The 18,841-nt window shown below is 43.2% G+C and overlaps 3 protein-coding genes across 6 annotated transcripts in view; 1 reads left to right on the top strand and 2 right to left on the bottom strand.

The window, feature by feature from the left end:
- The window catches only part of Sp1 (transcription factor Sp8), a 65,411-nt gene extending 60,140 nt beyond the window's left edge, over positions 1–5,271 (bottom strand). The window contains exon 1 of the mRNA XM_076532563.1: positions 3,956–5,271. The gene's annotated coding sequence lies outside the window, so the exon portion shown is untranslated. The remainder of the gene's footprint in view (positions 1–3,955) is intronic.
- Positions 5,272–6,308: 1,037 nt separating this feature from the next.
- LOC100883894 (uncharacterized) lies at positions 6,309–18,723 on the bottom strand. Of its 2 annotated transcripts, none has more exons than XM_076532585.1 (2): positions 18,282–18,723; positions 6,309–7,437 (listed from the first exon to the last, which is right to left on the bottom strand). In XM_076532585.1, exons 1-2 carry the CDS (start codon positions 18,300–18,302, stop codon positions 6,541–6,543), a joined length of 918 nt encoding a protein of 305 aa, XP_076388700.1. In that variant the 5' UTR covers positions 18,303–18,723; the 3' UTR covers positions 6,309–6,540. The 2 variants fall into 2 exon arrangements, with proteins under 2 accessions (XP_076388700.1, XP_003704225.1); XM_003704177.3 differs by lacking the exon at positions 18,282–18,723 and adding an exon at positions 7,639–7,953.
- ERp44 (Endoplasmic reticulum protein 44) lies at positions 15,060–18,768 on the top strand. 3 transcript variants are annotated; one of them, XM_076532579.1, is made up of 7 exons: positions 15,060–15,365; positions 15,878–15,959; positions 16,031–16,186; positions 16,261–16,561; positions 16,684–16,731; positions 16,879–17,174; positions 17,260–18,768. In XM_076532579.1, the coding sequence occupies exons 1-7, from the start codon at positions 15,309–15,311 to the stop codon at positions 17,604–17,606; spliced, it is 1,287 nt and encodes a 428-aa protein (XP_076388694.1). In that variant the 5' UTR covers positions 15,060–15,308; the 3' UTR covers positions 17,607–18,768. The 3 variants fall into 3 exon arrangements, with proteins under 3 accessions (XP_076388694.1, XP_012142933.1, XP_076388695.1); XM_076532580.1 differs by lacking the exon at positions 15,060–15,365 and adding an exon at positions 15,407–15,641; XM_012287543.2 differs by lacking the exon at positions 16,684–16,731 and having other exon boundaries at positions 15,063–15,365.
- The last annotated feature ends 73 nt before the right edge of the window (positions 18,769–18,841 follow it).

Raw genomic sequence — 18,841 nt, 5'->3', positions numbered from 1 at the left:
GACGGAAGGCTGGGGTTCCTACGCTCGAGACGTTTTTCGAATCTTCTATAGGGCGCCACGGTTATGGATAATCCTCGAGACTCGGGCGTAATCGGCTAACGCGTTCCGTCGCGAAATTCGATGGAAAGAGTAACGCGTCTCGGGCGAGCGCACGTTTCGAGATTCCAGGATAAAACGAAAGCGCGCTTTCGATGCGCTATCGAAAGGTACAAAGAAAAGAGCGAGAGTTAATAAACGCTGATAACGGGACGAGTATAACGGTGCAGAGACGTGGGTCAAGAATAAAGGCATTACGCGAATAAGAACGGAGGATATCCATTCGAGCGAACAGGCGAGAGATACGGAGAAAAAAATCGTAACTAATTGCTAAATTATCAGCGACGAGCTGCCGATGAGAGGCGAATGACGAGGTGGAATAGAAGGACAAAGAAGAAAGAAGAAGAAGTGACTCTTCCTGTATCGTGCGATGAAACCTGCCTAGATCACTCGCTACCGGGATGAGGGGTAGGTGATCTAATTTCCCGCGCAGTCGTGCAGAAAATGATCCAGGCCGCGATTACGAAACGGCTTCCAGTCTTCGCCGGGGGCACCGAAGGCGCCGTTTTTACCGCTCTCTTTTCGTTTCCATGCACCGTGTGTAATAATCGCGCTGCAAACGTTACCCGCTTCCCGTGGAACGCTCTACTATGCTTCAAGTACGCGGAAAATTATCATTCGAATCAATGATACGCTTTTGTACGATCGATCCTGTTCAATCTCGATTTTACCAAACATTTATATCCATCGAAAATTAACTGTTCGATGCATTCGTTACGTTGCATTTGCTCGGGGCTTCTTTAAAAACGTTCGTACATCGAGTTTGAACATTTTACCGGGATATAAATTTACCGACGTCTCGTTGTACACTCGAGGGAGCAAAAATGGACGGTCGAATTAATCGAACGGAGTAAAAAAAGAATGGATAGCAGCTGGAAGATTGCCTTCGATTTGCAGTGTTTGCTCTTTGAAAGGTGCGTCGTACTTTATTAATTCGTACGCCTCGTCGATGTGGAAAGAAGGAAGAAATCGCGTCGAAATCGAAGCAGAATTTACGAGGTGTAACGGAGAAAACGTCGTGACGCGCCACGGCGAGTGCGAGGGTTTGATACAGAGGCGGCGCGGCGGTGCCCTCTCGTGGCCTCGAGGGTCGCTGGTCCCACAATTAACATAATGAGGTAGAAAACGTAGATATTAACGCGAGGTTAGTTAATAGTGCACTTATCTGGAGAACGTAAATAGTTCGTGGTCGGTGAGGTTCGTGTACAGCGGGGAAATTTCTGTGCTCCTCGTTCCTCTTCTTCCCTTCCGCTGACGGTCGCGCATCCTTAACGGGGCGACCGTAAATCAAAAGTGACAGAATCGGACTCTCATCTGCATAATCCGCTTATATTATTCCGCGCACGCGCTCTCGCCGAGTCGTAAATGTTCGGAGGCTCGTTTGCTTCGTACAAATTATTAATCGTCTACATAAAAGTTAGAAGAGAAGGGGGTGAGATGCAAAGTTTCCACCGATTCGTTTCTAATTAAGAATAATAGCTTAATATTATCGACGCCCTATCACGATCCGCTCGAATCTAACCGATCACGTTGAATATGCAAAACGCAGAAAAATAAATCGATCGAGTACGTGTCACCGTGTTCAGCCGCCGCTATCGACCCTTATTTTTCAATAACCAACACCGGAAACATCCTTTTATGCTCGCCGTCAAAGAACAAGACGTCGATGTCTTTATTCTGGACGGAATTGCATAATCTATAACAGCTGCGACGATTCGCTCGTGGCTGTTGGCGAGTGAAATTATCCGCATCTGGCGGCCGCTCCGATTTCTTAACCGGTGGACGACCGGCATCCTAGGCGCGACAAAAGGGTCGTCGAAATCGAGGATACAGTTGTTTCGTGGTCGATTCGTGGCGTATCGCGAGACTGCAATTTGCAGGTGCAAAGTTCACGCAAAGCGATGCTAGAGGTAAACCGCTAATGAGGGTTCGAGTGCTACGAGGTGTACGACGCGTGTAGATTTTCTGGAGGGACAGGTTAATTACCTGCCGGTTGCCCGGTAAGATATTACGGCGTGGTTTTTCGTGTCCGTTCCGTTCTATAATTCCCGTCAGCTCGACAATGTAACCAACAGTTATATGGAGCGACGCGGTTCTTGTCAAATGTTTCAAAGTTGCGCAGAAGTTCGCTCTCTCAATTAACGATAGTTGCTCGCTGGACTCGTTAATTTTTACGCTATGTAAACGGGTAATTAGTTCTCTTTATTTTTCTTTCTTTTTTTTCTTTCAACGCCTCCTAACGCGAGCCTGTTCGTTTTTCACGGTTGCTACAGTTTTAAACGTTTCCTAGCACGCGACGTGGTAAAAGAGAGAAAAAAATCGATGCGCTTCGTCGAGGAAGGTTCGAGAAGGGATTCTAAATCCTTTCCCCCGGTACGAATGCTAGAACCTTTGATTGTTGCGAGTCGAAAAGCGAGAGCCCGGTACCACGGTTACCTTCTCTTTTGCTCGTTTCTTTTTCCTGTCGGACTTAGCAACCCTAGTGGCGCCTCTCTCGAGATATAAATTAATTAGATTTGTGTGGAGGTGTGTCAGCCAAGTGCCGGCACTGTGTTTCTTGTCTTACGACCGACTGCTCTTGCCTTACGTCCGTCCGCGTTTCAACCAACGACCCAATGGCCTACTCTCTTCGCTACCTATAGACGGTTTCATAACTTTTTAAATATATTTATTTCTCAGCTTAAATTTCTTTTAAATTGGTCACGCTACGCTCGAGCAAACTTTACAATATCCAGTGGATAAAATCCGGTCGACCATCGCGGCACAAATTACTGGAAAAGTCGTGAAAAATATACCGTTGGAAAATATGTACTAATTCCTACTCGATCGAATAAGATTTTCTCCGCGCAAAAATAGTAAATAAACGCGTATATTTTTTTGATAAAGATTCGTTGAAAACGCGTGCGACGCCTTTGAAGCAACGTATACCTCGGCAGGTAGGTCTGCGTATAACGCATGATGTATGGTGGGCGTGAAACGGGCGTAGCAACATAGTAACGTTTACTATATCGGCCAAAACTGGCTAACAGTTCTCTCGACGATTTCGTGTAACCAAATTACGGTTTCACGATTAACTTTTGCGACCTCGCAAATATCGGTCGTGGCCTTAACGAGTAAATTTTAGACCTCCCAACTTAAAACGAAAAAAGCCTTTGATACCTCCGAAACTGAACACGCACCCTGTGCGTCCTATTCGCCGTAATATCGCACATATAACAACGAAACCCTGCGAAACATAGTAGGATCCTTGCTTATAATTAATTACAGGAAAAAGGCGAGAAGTTTGATCATTACAACTAGAATGACAATTTCACTCTCGACGGGGATCTTGTAATAAGCCTCGAACGACTTAAACGAGGGAAGAATGTAAAAGTACAGTACTGTTTGTCTCGTATTTAATAATCGCATTCCACGCAGTAATAAAGTTTCATGGTAGTGAGCTATTAAAAAGATATTTTCGTAAATCGTACAAGAAATACCGATTATGTTTATACTCGCCATAGCTAGCAAATTGACACGACAATTCTGAAGGGTTATTCCTAACGAATCGCAATAAAACGAGCGAACATAGAAATCCCATTTATTATGCATAATTTCAGCTAACGAGCATGATTACAGTAAAAGGGAAAACATGCATGTAGCGTTCATAAACTGAAGATTAATTCGCAACTTCGTTTAAGTTAACCACTTTGTAAAATACTGTTGCGTTAAATAAACTATTTGTTAAACGTTCTTCGCTTTGATAATGTCACGGGAGGATTACATAACAATATGTGTCTGTTGGAAGATAACTAATATATCGATATTCATCAAGTTTTTGCGGTCGATGCTGACAAAAAACAGCAAAACGATAACTCACGTTTATGTTGCCAAGATGAGTTGGGGGGCTGATACCCCTGCGGCCTCCGCCGCCTCCGACCTCGGCGTCCAGCTTGCCGGCTCGCTCGGTCCCGTGGATCTCAAAAATATCGACGAAAGTCGATGCAATCTCAGCCTCGAACAACTCTGTCCGATCCTCAGAACGGCCTGTACGAACACCACCGTTCACACAGAACAACAGCAAACAACACCGCGTCACAACTTTCGATCACTGTGCGATAAACGAGATTCAAAAACATTCTATCCACGGTATGCACCGTATCGTGACTCGAGTTCAACTTTAACTGTACACCGTTGCAATCGATAACGAGGACCAATAAAAGTTAGTCAGTGTTTTAATTCGAAGCGCGCGAATTTCACGACACTTGGCAAGACGTTCGAGATCGAGTAAACACAGCGAATCATCAAACGTGCACACCGAACGATTATCAACTCCGCCAAGATCGATCACAGAATCCCGTCAACGATGAACCTCGGTGTTAACGAGATATCCAACACAATCACGTTGCATTCGTTTCGGTATCGTCACTGTTCGTTCCATGTTCGCCGACGTGTCGCGAGCAGAGCCGTAAACCACTCGTCTCAGAACAATTTTTAACAAAACGAACAAGAGGGTAAACGATTTCGGTGGGCAAGTTGCGTAGTCGCTGATGGTTGTACGAGTAAATAGGCTTGGAGATCGGTAACGGATCGTCTATGAATCGAGATCGATCTCGGCTCGATCGGTGACATGCGCGCGCCTACGAACCTGTTCGTTCATTCTTCGTCCCGTGGACAGTGTCAGCGCGAGCATCGGTACGATGATGACGAGGAGAATCGAGCGTTCAGTAGTATCGACGACGACGACGACGACGGCAACGACGACGACGACGACGACGATGAGAACGACGGCGAGTCGGCGTGTTGCGTATCCGCCTTAAGGGCCGTCCGTCGCAGACGCATGCTCGCGACACGTCGCAGCCTCTTGCACTGACCGCGTGTAACGCGTAAGAGAGAGCTGTGTACTGTGTACTCGACTCACTATCTCTATCTCCCTCTCTCTCTGTCTCCTTTTCCCCTAGAATCGGAGCTGTCCGCCTTCGTCGCGCTCGCGACGACTCGTTGGACTCGCGCGCGTTTTTGTTCGAAGAACGGCGACCGGTGACCGGCAACCGGCACTCGGTATTCTCGCCTCGCGGTGGTCCGCCGTTCGAGAGCCGGCAAACGAGAGACACGGCTCTCTCGTCACTCTGGACTCTCTTTGAATCTCTTGCGCACTAACTTCGCGGCTATCCGCGGTACTCCACGGGGAACGTTGAACGCGAGCCTGGAATTGCCGTGGCGCCACCCCTCCTCTCCTCCTACCTTTCCACCCATCCACCTGATCCTCTTCCTCCATAAACGCCACACCACCGGGGCCTGCGTTGCCTCCTCCGCCTCGTCCCTCCCTATTTTTCCCTATAATTTGCTCCGCGGCTGCCTCCTTTTTGTTTTATTCCATTTTCGTACCCCCTTTTCCACCCTTCTCCTCCCCTCGACCCGTCACCTTCCACCTCCGTCTCGCTTTCGCACCTTCTTTTCGTTTCTTCCTCGATCTCCCTCTCTCCCTCGCCATCTAGCTTTCCCTCTCTCGCGCTTCTTCTACCTCTATCTCTGCGTCTGCCTCTTTACCTCTGCCTCTACGTGCCAGCCATGAATCCTTGCTGGGGCAACGGGGCTATGGGGCTACGGCGCGCCGCCCCCTTAATAGGGCTACGCGGGCTTTTTCCATTCACCGTGCAGCCATCTCTTGGCTGGAATACGAATGAAACGACCCGTTACAGTGCCGTACGCGTTTCATCAATTTCCCCCCTCGAGAAACTCGTTTTCGAACCGCTTCGAAGTACCTTTAAAAACTTTGCCCCAGTTGGACCGAGAAAATCTCCTTCGCGTATCTCGCAGCCGTAAATAGAAACGATCTTTTCTACTAATTTATCCAAAAAAAAAAAACGAAAGGACTATGTGGAGTTATAGAGTTTATACGAAATGACATTTTCCATTTATCGAAACACCTGCCAGGTAGAAAATCATCGAAAACGACGAAGAAGGGCTCGATTCTAAAGTATCCACGCCGCATTGTGCTCCTTGGGCGGGTCTCGTGATGTATCGTATGACAGGAAGATGTCGAGGAGGAACCTGATATACGGCAAGGGAATGATTCGTTATTATGTGAATTTTCACGGTAAATCGAGGCTTTGGTCCGCATAAAATTTACGTTCGTTCTGATCACGCCTAGTCCACGCTGCAACGCTACACGAACAGGTTAAAGGAGCATTTGATTTGTCGAGTTTGGATCGTTCAATAACCTACACGTATTATCGTTAATCATTTTAATTCGTATCGTAATTTAAGTACAACCACTTAATCCTAGGTATAATTTACAAAAATATATCATTTTCTCTCTATGTACAATAATTACAACAAAACAAGGAACATTCGTAAAAGTATTTACAAGGACGGGCACGCAATGATTCCGCGGTCGTATCGGTTAGCACCGTGAACGTCAACTTCTTTCTCGACTCGAATTGTTTAAAAACATTGACAATTCTAAATCATGGTATACTGTGCGCCAATCGATGGATACGAACTCTGCGTGGGCGCAGCGTGCAACGAATTCTCCTTGTTCGATTCCTTCTTGGCCGCGGAACTTTTCCTCTTCTGATTCTCGTGCGTTTTCACGTGTTTGGTCAAATGATCGCTCCGCATGAATCTTTTTCCGCACGTAGGACAAGCGAATCTTTTTTCTCCCGTGTGAGTTCGTAGGTGACGTTGCAGCTCGTCACTCCTGGTAAATCGTTTGCCGCAGAACAGCCAATTGCAAACGAAAGGTCGTTCGCCGGTGTGCCACCTGAGATGCGCCTTCAAATGAGAGGTTTTGCCGTACACTTTACCGCATCCAGGCACGTGACACACGTGTTGCCTTTTACCGTCAATTCCCAACTGAGCTCCACTATCCGTTTGGCAGTTTGGACATCGGCATCTCGTACACTTTCTGCCGGCTTTACCGGTCTCGTCCGTTCCGAGCAAATGATGTTCCGCTGGCGGCGTCAACGGCCACTGGTACGGGGACGCGTGATCCTGAGGGCTCGGTGGAAGTTCGGCAGGACTCGGTGGCAAAGAATAATGCTGAATCGCCGAGATCGTCGTTAACTGAGGCTGGCCGAGGTGCGTTTGAGTGGTCCACGATGCGGTACTGCTCGATACGCTCGGCATCGTGTACGCTGGCGGCGTCAGCGGCTCCGTAATTTGACCGTGACTCGAGGATCCAGGATACCAGTAGCCGGATTGGCTGGTCTGAAGATGATGACTGCCTAATGCAGGATTGTACGGCTGATAATGGATGCCCGGACTTCCGTAGTCCATCGCCGTTGCCTGGTGCATCGGCATCGAGAGGCCAGACATCGGCGTCATGCCCGGCATCGGAGACATCGTCGGCATGCACATCTGCAATACAAATAAAATCGAGGTTATTCCAACGCCGATCAGGAATTCTGTTCAACGATCCGTCGTCGCGTAGTCACTTAGTTTTCGAATTTCAAACACGATTAATATTAAAAAAAAGAAATATCACTTTCGAACCAACGTGTATCACAACCGATCGCGTTAAAACAATGTACAACACAATCTCCGTGTTTAGTTACGGACCTGTTGAAACTGCATCACTTGTGCCATCACTTCGGTTTCCGACTTCTCGTGCTTCTCTCTTTCACAAATATAATTACTCCTTCGATGAGCGTGATCCTTCGACACGTGTTCCCTCGATGGAACAAGAGACAAAGTAATCCCGCGATCTTAATCACTGATACCGTGGGTAAGCAAAACGAAAACGAAAAGAAAAACTAAAAGAAAAGCGAAAAGAACTGCGCTCGGATCGGAGCGTGCGCGGCTCCGAGCGTTCGCCAGATAATTGCTGGTTGCCGACCGTGTCGCCTCGGTTTTAATAACCGAGTGGACAAGGAACCGACGAAGAAGGGAGGAGGCTGAATGCTCTGCCGGGTTCCTCTATGGAGGTGGGGATAGACCCCAGTGAATCCTGTGGCCTGGTGCGCATGCGTTCTCCCCACCATCAGCTCATAAATCAACCCTGCGTTCCGAGGATAGAGGATCGAGGATCGAGGCTACGCACCTTTTGTGGTCGTCCCTGGGGGCTGCCTCATGCCACCGAGGAAAGCCTTCGTGAATCCTACGCTATTCTCCGGAGAGCATCTCTATAGTTTTTATAAATCGCCATCTTTTACAGCGAGCACGCACGGTGTTTTATTTCTAATGCCACAACTTGCAGAAAAACGTACATGCTTTATGAGGAGTTTATAAAAGAGTTTCATTCGATACTTAACACGATAGGTCATTTTTTTTTGTCAAGAATTTTCTTCGAAGTTGTTCATGAACTTATTATATAATGTGTAAACATTCTTTTCTTTATGTCTTTTTTAAACGGTGATCGATATTCAATCACACAAGACTATGTAATAGTTATTTATGGAAACGTAATCGGATGAAAAACTCGATCAGCTTTAATTAGCAAATACAGTATTTTCACTTAATTAAATGACTGACATGTCATCATCGATGATATAAAATCGACAAACGTTTAGATCGTAAAACGATTTGGTTGAAAGACTTAAGCTGAGCAAAAAGTGTGCTCTTTCTGAAAGTTGTAGCAGCGCAGTACGCTAGCTGGTGGCAGAAAAGAGTCAAAGTAAAAATTTTCACGGTATTTAGAAGTTCCTTGGTGGTCATCAAAAGGGACGGAGGAATTTTGCAAAGACGTATCAAAGCGTGCAAGAGGCCCGCGACCTGTCCGCTGCACGGAAGCACGTGATAACGGATGCTAGTTTTCCAAAGGTTCTAAGTGCGCTTTGTGGCGTGCGTCGTACCATAAATTCATGAAAGATGCTGGTCGTGCTGAACGAGCGCATTCACAATGGCTTGTACCAACTGGAACTGAACTGCACAGGCTGCACAAAGTGTCGGTTTATGGTGGCTGTAAAGCGATCATTGGCAGGCGAGGTGACGACACTTTCGCGCTACCGATCACCGCCAGATAGGTACCATTACCGGATTCTGTCGAACGGACAATGCCAACGGTGGTCCAACGCAGGTAGTTCGGAAAAAGTACTGGGAAGTGGGGAAATAAAGTAGGACGAGTCGATAACTTTTTCCGAAGAACGTTGTCTTTTCTATTTCGAATCTTGTTTGTTCAGCTTCCAGTGAACAACTTGTTCAGATAGCATCTTGGCAGTTGACGAAGGCTGTCGTTATCGGTAAAACCGAGCCTGAACCGCTCGGTTAGAATTCAGCGGTTGGTCGCGGGTCCATAGTCTCGCGATTCTTTTTATACGTATCGATGTAATCTCGATGAATACGTCGCAATAAAACCGACAAGTTTCAGCGATACGGAGTAGTTAGTTGACCGACGCGACGAGTCAGCTGCATACCGGAAGGAGATTATCAATTTCCGGCGTGTAGGAAATATCATCTGACGTCACGTGTACGTACACGAAAAGACAGGCCGAACCATCGATCTTCCATAACATTTCCCGGACGACCACAAGCAAACTCTCGAGGGACTCGTGGTTGTTTGTCAAATTCATCGAAAGCATAGTATTGGCAGAAGTGGGAAAAGCATGGAAATTGGACAGTGCTGGATGACACATGTCCAAGCGAGTACCGGTAGCATCGCAACTGCGGCATAGTCGTAAATCTTGCGACAGTGTCGTAGGAGCAGAAGAGCGAAAGTTGAGGGCACGCCCCGAGCAACCCTTTACTTTCCTCTGCTCGGAGCTAGCCATTGTCCCCTAATAAGCCGCTTAACGTCTCCGCCAGGGGTAAATTGCTGCGCTGGTAAACAGTACTCCCACGCGGTCGATCGATTCCCCCGAGAGGGTGAACACTTTTTCCAAAAATTTGTATTTCTCCTCCCTTTACTGATCGAACATTCGACGAATTTGTCCGAAAAAAGTTGAGTCCTTGGTCATCGACTGAGATGAAGAAAAACGATGATCCGAACTGCATTTTCGTACGGAGTGTGTCCAATCGGTAAACGGAAAGAGCCGCGATGGAGGAAAGTACGCTTTGTTGCATTCGTCAGGACGTTCGATGTTTCTGCGAAAACCATGCATTTTTGGGAGACATTCAGAGGCGATGGACCGATGCAAATCGAAAGGACGACGCAGGTCAGATCTTGGCCATCCGCAATAAGAAATTGACGGTCTTCGATTTCTCGTATATTTCTAGGACTTACTATCCTGAGCGGCGCATGCGATTTAGTTAACATTTTAAAAACAACTTCCATTTTTCTGTGCACTCGAACGATAAATTTTACAGAGATTCAAAACAGCTCGTACGAATTAAGGGAATAGCTAGCGGCATTACTTGACAAAAAAAGGACGCGGGAAGTCTCGTAACATATTTCTTGTGGGCAGTAACAGTCTTTCGGCACTCTTTTGTAAAGGATCCGTCGGTTCCTGGACGCATAAACATGAGCTATCGCTTACGGGAACTAATATTCCCGAAAAATGAACGCTTGCGTACGATTTATCGTAACTCAGGAACTTTTATAGTTTGCTGGAAGTCGGTGTGGTCTCAGATCTCGAATTATAAATCGCTTACTAATTTCGTCGAACAATAATCTCTAGACCGAACATCGATAAATTTTCGATATTCTATTTATTCAATAATCGTTGGTAAAAAAAGGAGGACCAAAACATACAGTTTTATCGAATTTCATATGGCACCATCGGATGACTCGAAGGCATTTCCCTGATGACGGTTCATTCGTCGAGACGTCATTAAGGGTCGAACCTTTTCATCCTCGCTACGGGTCAATTTTATACGCGATTTACCTGGTCGAAGGAGGCATCATCGGGATCAGCAGGTCACTAGTCTTGACGGGTTTCTTCTAACTTATGCTCGAATCTGGAAGAAAACGTAGCGAAGACGGGCAGGGAAGGAGACGGAGGGGCGAGAGGAGGAGAAAAAAAACGAGATAGATGACGGTGTGGAAGATACGGGATAGAAAAAGAGGCAAAGGGCCACGTTCTTCGACAATGGACCCGACAATGGGACTAGTCTTCGGAGCTAATGGAGCGAGACTTTGCAGTTTTCACACGATGATCGGCGTAACGTGGCTGCTCACGATTCCCCTGTAAGGAAAGAAAGCCTATTCGAAGCCGATCGGATCGCGTACCTCCCTATGGGGCGACATTAGTCGGATCTGTCCCGCTAACAGCTACATAGTTGCTAATCGGGTTAGGATTACGAGGGCGTAAACAAGAGATTACATCGTTTGCCGGAGATCGGTGGTTACCTTGTACATAAACAGGCCAATTACACCAAAACAGATTTTCAGCTTAGTTTTACCTGGCCAGTCAAATATTTGGAGAAGTACCGTAGCGTTAACAGGATAACAATAAGTAAATCAGGTATTGTTCTACCTGGGTGTCGTTCGAATTTTCCAACTAAACTGCCGATTCTTGGAAGGTTAATAATGTAATCAAACCTAACCGCTATCGAGCCAATTCCAATAACGTTTCAGCATTCGATTAGGGAGCCCGTTCTTTGCTTCGACCTGTTCAGCCGTAGACAAATGAACAGCAAACAGTGCTTCGTCATTAATCACTTGCCGATGAGAGAGAAGGAGAACGGCTGTTGGTAGCGTATAAGCAGGTTCTCCTATTCGCGTTACGATATTCATTTATTACACATCGTTTACGGACAAAGACCGGTAGATCTCTAAGGTTGATAATCGATAAGATCGAGTTGCGAAAGCCTTCTGTTAGTCCAACGTCATGCACGGAAGTCTTATTACGACGATCAAACTTCTCGAAGCTGTCACGTCTTTTTTTCCATCGGCCGTGCCCGAGTTATCAAACGTGCCGAAAGTAGCCGATCGCGGTGAACGAATTAACGATCCGCAAAAGGTGCGAGAACAAGGGAAAAAGAAGCATGTACCTGCTGTAAAACGTCGGTCCCAAGTCCATAAATTTGTGCTTCGTCGTACCGACGCAAGAATCGAGCCGAAGGGGTCTTCTCTCGCCGATCCCATTCGAAGGGAATGACACCCTCGTCACAATACGACCTGTTGCGTTCGAGACGAAGAAAGAGGAGATAAAGAAAGAAACGCCGGAATAAGAACCAGAATCGACGGGTATCCTCGGGATACCCATTGGAATCCGTGAGAATATCCACCGTTCAAAGGAAGCCGTCACATTGTACGCGGATTCATTACGCAATTCGGCGTTTGTGATCGTACCGAATTAAAGGTAACAATTGTGCCACCTTTCAAAACTTGCTGGCCGCTAGTTTTCGCCCGATCGTTTTCCGTTAGACCGTTTCTCGGTAAGGTAGAATAATAAGACCGTCAACAACGGTTAACGAGCACTCCAGGAACGTCGCATTGTCGAACGATTTAAAGGGACTGTTCTAAATATTATGCCTAAATATGGCCTATTAACCCAAAGGCAATTTTCTCTCAAAGAGATAGGCAATATTAACCTCGGGTGCAATTGGCACTTTCCAAGACAATTGCCCAAAAGAACGTCGCTGGTTGAAACGAATAGCTACCCCAATGAAAAGTAATGGAACTTTACGATAAAGATTATCCTAAATAGACCCATTTTTCTCCAATATATTTTAATTAGAGGGAACAGTTCATATCTTTCTATTATCCCAAATAGTGTTCACCGTTTGAGAGCGTAGTTAAAAGATAGAACAAAAATTCTAGACCACGACCTGAATATGATTTGTGTGCCGTTCTCCGGGAACGAATCACGAGAAACTGAAACGACCATGGATAGCCGGACTGATCAAACAGTCCAACATATCTGTGTGTATACCTCACGTCAACTCAACAAGGAATTAAAATGGATAATTGCTTCCTTCCAGAACCGTGCCGGGGACGACCCACGTTGTTCCAGGTAGGGTCGTAAAAGGGTTTTGATATAAAATTAACGACTTTGCGGATATCTCCCGACTCGCTACACAACTTTTTCCTTTAACTTTATAAATGACGCACCGGAAAAAAGTTACCTGGATATTACTACCATTTCTTTTCTCTCATAACTTGAAAGGGAAGATAAGTATATGAGAAGAACTGATTGCGATCGCTGCCGGTGTTTTTCGTTGCAAATCTAAATAAACAAGAAGCTTACAAGAAGTACAAATGTATTTCCCTTTTCCGTAAAAGTCAACGCGTTTTGTCGTGGTAAAAGTCAATGCCTGGAAGTCGCATCAGAGATTTTCCTGGAAAGGAAATATCGTAGGATGCAGAGTCCTGTGGCGCATTGTGTGGTTTTATCTTTCAACAGGCTCGTTTGTTCAACTAGTATCCAGCAGTGCAGCCGATCCAATGTCAAAGAGTGCCGATGCTCGAGCAAACAAGTGTCACCGTAATGCATTGAAATTAATCACGACTGTTGAGTCAATTTGCGCGAACAAGGATGGGTCGCTTTGATTCATACGGACATGAAAAGCAGAGCATTCGTCGCGAAAAATCATTTTATCTCGAAATTCGGGAACAGCCATCGCTTACGTTGACGCGCGGCTGCTCTTCGGATGCAAGATTGACATCGGTGCGCTCGAACAGATCTCCCCTGCAGAGAGGTCTAAAAACGTCGGCGACGGAAAAGGCATAAAGGTTCCTATGAACTCAAAGTCATTTCGACTGCCTCCCTCACAGACCTATTGGCGGAAACTTTAGAACACACTTAAAGTAGTACGACTGAAGTGGTTTAACACGTCAAAGAACCAGCTTATGAGGTGTAGTTATTTGTCCGTCACTTTAAAATAACGTCGATTCGAAAATAATACCTTGTTTAACTCAAGATTCCCACAATAAATGAAATAAAAGAGGTCATATTAGATTATAGTATGTAGGAGTAAGGGAACATGCACCTGACAATATGGAAGTCGCTGGCCTTGGTAAATAAATCTTTGGTATCTATAGAAGCTCTGTGGAGAGTACTTAAGAGCAAACAATTTTTACATAGAAAATTTAATTTAATATATTTTTATGGAACAAAAAATTGATTCGTAAAAGAGTTATAGTAAACGTCAACTGAACGGGAAGATGAACATAGAATAGAGAAAATTGGATTTCGTTGTAAATTACGGTTAATCCACGGCTTATGCGACAACGTACCCCGTTCGAGCGTTTCGTTACAGCCTCGTGTGGCCATAAATTATTGTTAAAGTTCGTGCCTAGAGAGTCCTCGTATTCGTTCAATAGGGATTATATCGTCGAGGGCCGAGGACTCCTCCAGGTGTACCTGAACATTGAAATCTCGTGGAGGAGCAAGAAGAGGTTTCGTGAAGTCATGCTTGTACAACGTGTCTGTGGCAGTGATGCTGAATGAACGTTATTGTTATCTTCTATGCAGCCAATAATTCGCTTTTACACGGAGATTACGGATGCATGATTGTTTTATTGCACTTTCCGCGACGCGACCTTTCGCAGGTAAGTTTGTTGCGGTCAGAGAGGATGATTGTTCATCTTTCAAAAGTCTGTCGATGGTCAACGAGGAGAGGATGTTAAATGAGCGATGGTTGTTAACAGAAACATTCTAGCGGGTTTTCGAAGAAATTGTCTTCAAGATTTTCTACAGTCTATTGAAAGTTTCTGTGATTTGCGATAGAGTACCGTGATACCTTTTACCCTTTCACTAACAAATATACCTGACGGTCATAGTTCGTACGAAAAGTGGTTAGAATTTTCACGGAGATTAGAAGGTATAATTATTTCATGATAATTCCTGCAATATTCTTTTTGTGAGAAATCATTTTGCGGCTAAGGGAAGTATTCAATAGATTTGGGTGGTAAACCGTCATAAAGTTGGGGAACCCCTAATTTCCTAGAAATCGATTTTATCATTTTATGTATGTCGTGAAATAGTATGGTTCGTAAAGTAGAGCACAGAGAAACGTAGAATTCCCGCCTTGTATTCAAATAACTTGGGGAGTATCGACCGTCGCGTGGTTATACATCAGCGCCCGTCATTGGTCCGCTACGGATACAAAATTAGAAAACGAAAAGTCCTAGCAATGTAAACGCTAGTGAGAACAGGTAAAAACGATGATGTTCAGGTCAGAGTTGGATCGAGAATTGATGTCAAAGTGTACAAGTTGAAGAAAGAAAATCGAATCCGATAGAGAATTTCAATATTACTTGTGCCGACCCTGCCACGTCAATGTCTCAAGAATATTTCACTAGATTTCGATTCACCGCAAATTCGTGGCACTTGACGCAGAGGCAGCTGCTTACTGATGGTTATTCAAAAAATTATTGCCTGATCAAATTTGTACTCTAAGATCATAATATGCTGGTCTTCTGTGATATTTTCGATTTCAAAATACTTGTATTTATCTGTTTTTTGGTGAGTATCATTTAAATCGGTATATTTTGTTGTTTTGTCAAAGAAACCTATACAAAATTTTGAATACCGCCAGTAGAACGAAAAGTGACACGTATTTAGGAACCTGCCAATTCTAGACACTCCATTTCCCGTTATTATAGTTCGTTAATCCTGTGTTCCCTTTCAATGTCATCGAACCTAATTTTAATGTATAAACGAGCGGCATAACCTGTACACGTACACAAGAAAAATAACCTCAAAGATATATTAAACAAATCGAATGTGAAACTAATTTCGGTAATGAGCGATTGTTTTCTGTGTCTAATCTTGATCAGAAATCAGTAGCGCATAATAAGCCGAGAACGAAACAATTAAAACACTATACCTAGAAATAAAAGCATCTTTTCAAATTCTATCTCATCGTTTTAATTTATCATTTCTTGATAAACTATCCTAACCATATGTCATGCGTTGAATGTTTTGAAAACTGCACGCGTAAATAATGCATTTATGGGTGTCCTTTATCTTTTTAGGCGTTTTTGCCTAATAATTTAGCGAACGATGCGGACGAAGGTGCGATGTCGCTTACTCAACAAAATATTGATATGACATTAGGTAAAATGAAACGAAATAGACACGATATAAATAAATATAATTGATTAATTTTTTTTTGCGTTTTGTTGTAGCATCGAATGAATTGGTGTTTATAAATTTTTATGCACAATGGTGTCGTTTTAGTAATTTATTGGCCCCTATTTTTGAGGAAGCTGCTACTAAAGTAAGGAATGCATTTCCTGAACCAGGGAAAGTGGTAATGGCAAAAGTGGATTGTGACAGGGAATGTGAGTAAATTATTGAGGGAATATGATTGTTACAATACATTGTTAAAAATACTAAATAGGATATTATCTTCTAGCCTCTATTGCTTCAAGGTTTCACATTACCAAATATCCAACTCTGAAAGTTATAAGAAATGGTCAGCCAACTAAAAGAGAATACAGAGGTCAAAGATCCGTAGAAGCTTTTGAAGAATTTATAAGGAAACAACTCGAAGATCCGATCAAAGAATTCTATGATTTGAAAGAATTAAATAATTTAGATGATAAGAAGCGAATGATTATTGGATATTTTGATAGAAAAGATGTTCCTGAGTATGAAATGTTTAGAAGAGTTGCTACCAATCTCAAAGACGATTGTCAGTTTCACGTTGGCTTTGGGTAAGTTTTATTATTATTTTTTATGAAAATTGCATGCAGCATTAACATTGTATTATGTCTTAACAAATTAACTAACCAATCTGTAAAGTATGCGTAATTATTGTATTGTTTCCTCTAACAAGCACATGCTCAGCTCAAAACTGTGAAATAGGAGAGCATTTTCACTTGCTGTAAGTAAGATGTTGCGCATGATATGGGTGGCATTTACTGTGCTTATTTCTTTCTTTACAAATGTGTTATAAATAGTAGTCTTGTTTTGTGTTAAAACTTTACTTCTTTGCAACATTTAAATCAAGACACTTATGAATTTTTTATAGGAATGCAAGCACTGCTATGCATCCTCCTGGAGAACCTATTATTGTCTTCCGCTCTGATAAAGCGCTTTCTAACGACGAAGATGAAACATACCATGGAAGTTTGAATAATTTTGATGAATTAAATGTTTGGGCACAAGAAAAATGTGTTCCTCTTGTCAGGGAAATCACATTTGAAAATGCAGAGGAATTGACAGAGGAAGGTTTACCCTTTCTTATATTGTTTCATGCTCCTGATGATATCGAGAGCGTTAAAATGTACAAAGATGTAGTTACAAGAACATTAATTGACGAAAAACGTAAGTAAACATTATTGAATAAAGTCTTTAATGTACTTTTAATGTATGCTGCATACTATAATATAAAATTATTTTTCCATTTCAGAAAATGTAAATTTTTTGACAGCAGATGGTTTGAAATTTGCTCATCCTCTCCATCATTTAGGCAAAACTCCGGCAGATTTACCCTTAATCGCGATAGATAGTTTTAAGCACATGTACCTGTTTCCAAACTTCCATGATATTCACGTAGAAGGAAAACTAAAGGCTTTCCTAAGAGATTTATATTCGGGAAAGCTACATAGGGAGTTTCATTATGGGCCAGAACCTAGTACTAACGAAGTCCTTCAAATTGTCGGACAAATTAAGGTGCCTACAACCCCACCAGAATCTACATTTAAGAAACTTGCACCCAGCAAAAACAGGTACACGTTACTCAGGGATGAACTATAATGATAAACTTAAGATATGTCAAAATCTGTATAATTTTGGTTATGCAGTTTGTTAGTTATTTACAGATATTTACAGCGAAATTTAAATTTGTTGTATGATTAGATAAAATTCGGTTCGCGTGTCTATTATTTTATTGTGTTCCACAGTATTCTCGTAAAAATAAAATGTCTACTTAGCGTATTCTTAACCGAGAAAAATTTTAACGGTTAATTTCACGTAAATAATTTAGGAAAAATTATGGTTCCAACGTAAACATTCAAGCCTCTACCAAATGTATACATACGTCTAAACTCTAACCTGTAAAAATTGATTATTCACAACATGTATAGTTGGAACCTTTGTAGAGATTTCACGACAGGGGATAGTAGATTTCATTCTAATTTTACATAACGTGTGCTTTTTATATTATCTTTCCTTTCATATCTAATACACGAAAGAAGTAACTAATTTTTAACGAAATTATCAACAGATGCCAGAGACCTTAATATCTCCCAGTGTCAATATTCGTGTAATAGATGTTATGTCACAATTTTTAATACGATTCATAGGATATTATTCAGAGAAACTGAGTGATTACTTGGTTGTAAGTAAAAAAGGAACTTGTAATATATCGTTTTCTTATAATTAAAACTTAAGTTCTAATATACCGAACATAGTGTTGGCTGCGGTACTGACCTGTAACTTGCGTTGATCCATGTTCCATGATTGAGAGAGATTAATCTTCGAGTTAATCTTCAGTTAACGAGATAATGGTAACGTAAGGTAATTCTTAAGGCGGTCACCTTTTGATACGTTTTATTTACTTGTCCGAAACGTTTTTTCTAGCACAACGTGACACCGCGATACGCGGTCGCGAGTATGTTAAGAGAAGAACATCGACGAGTATAAACGCGCGGGATCTCTAGCGTCCAACTCGATCGCGTTCGATTTTTCGATATACGATTAGCGCGTGAATGAGTGCGAATTTCAAATTGATTGTTCTGTTTGGTGAATACCGCTTCTTGGGTGAAGTATTTTAGACTCGAGAAATCAACCGATTTCGATACTACGAAACAACAATATTACTGCTTTGTACAATATAGTACTAAGATACTCCTAAGAAGCTAGTTTGTATGGATGACGGTATTAATTTTCTCTGTTAATAAACAATTTCTAAGTCAAATATTTACGAATTTTGTTATACCACTGTACACTCGGTATTTCTGTTTATTGTTATTCCGTTGTGTGGTTATCGG

This window comes from Megachile rotundata, chromosome 6, assembly GCF_050947335.1.
Source record: "Megachile rotundata isolate GNS110a chromosome 6, iyMegRotu1, whole genome shotgun sequence".
Classification (NCBI taxonomy): Eukaryota; Metazoa; Arthropoda; class Insecta; order Hymenoptera; family Megachilidae; genus Megachile; species Megachile rotundata.
Note: the sequence above shows the minus strand (reverse complement) of the source record. Positions and strands in the feature narration are given on the sequence as shown.

Bases quoted from the DNA above. Each gene is read 5' to 3' on its own strand.
- ERp44 (XM_076532579.1), top strand. From the start codon at position 15,309: ATGCTGGTCTTCTGTGATATTTTCGATTTCAAAATACTTGTATTTATC. The intron at 16,187-16,260 runs GTGAGTAAATTA...ATTATCTTCTAG, and splicing joins AGTGGATTGTGACAGGGAAT to CCTCTATTGCTTCAAGGTTT. The intron at 16,732-16,878 runs GTAAGTAAGATG...AATTTTTTATAG, and splicing joins GGAGAGCATTTTCACTTGCT to GAATGCAAGCACTGCTATGC.
- LOC100883894 (XM_003704177.3), bottom strand. From the start codon at position 7,665: ATGGCACAAGTGATGCAGTTTCAACAG. The intron at 7,438-7,638 runs GTCCGTAACTAA...TTTGTATTGCAG, and splicing joins AAGTGATGCAGTTTCAACAG to ATGTGCATGCCGACGATGTC.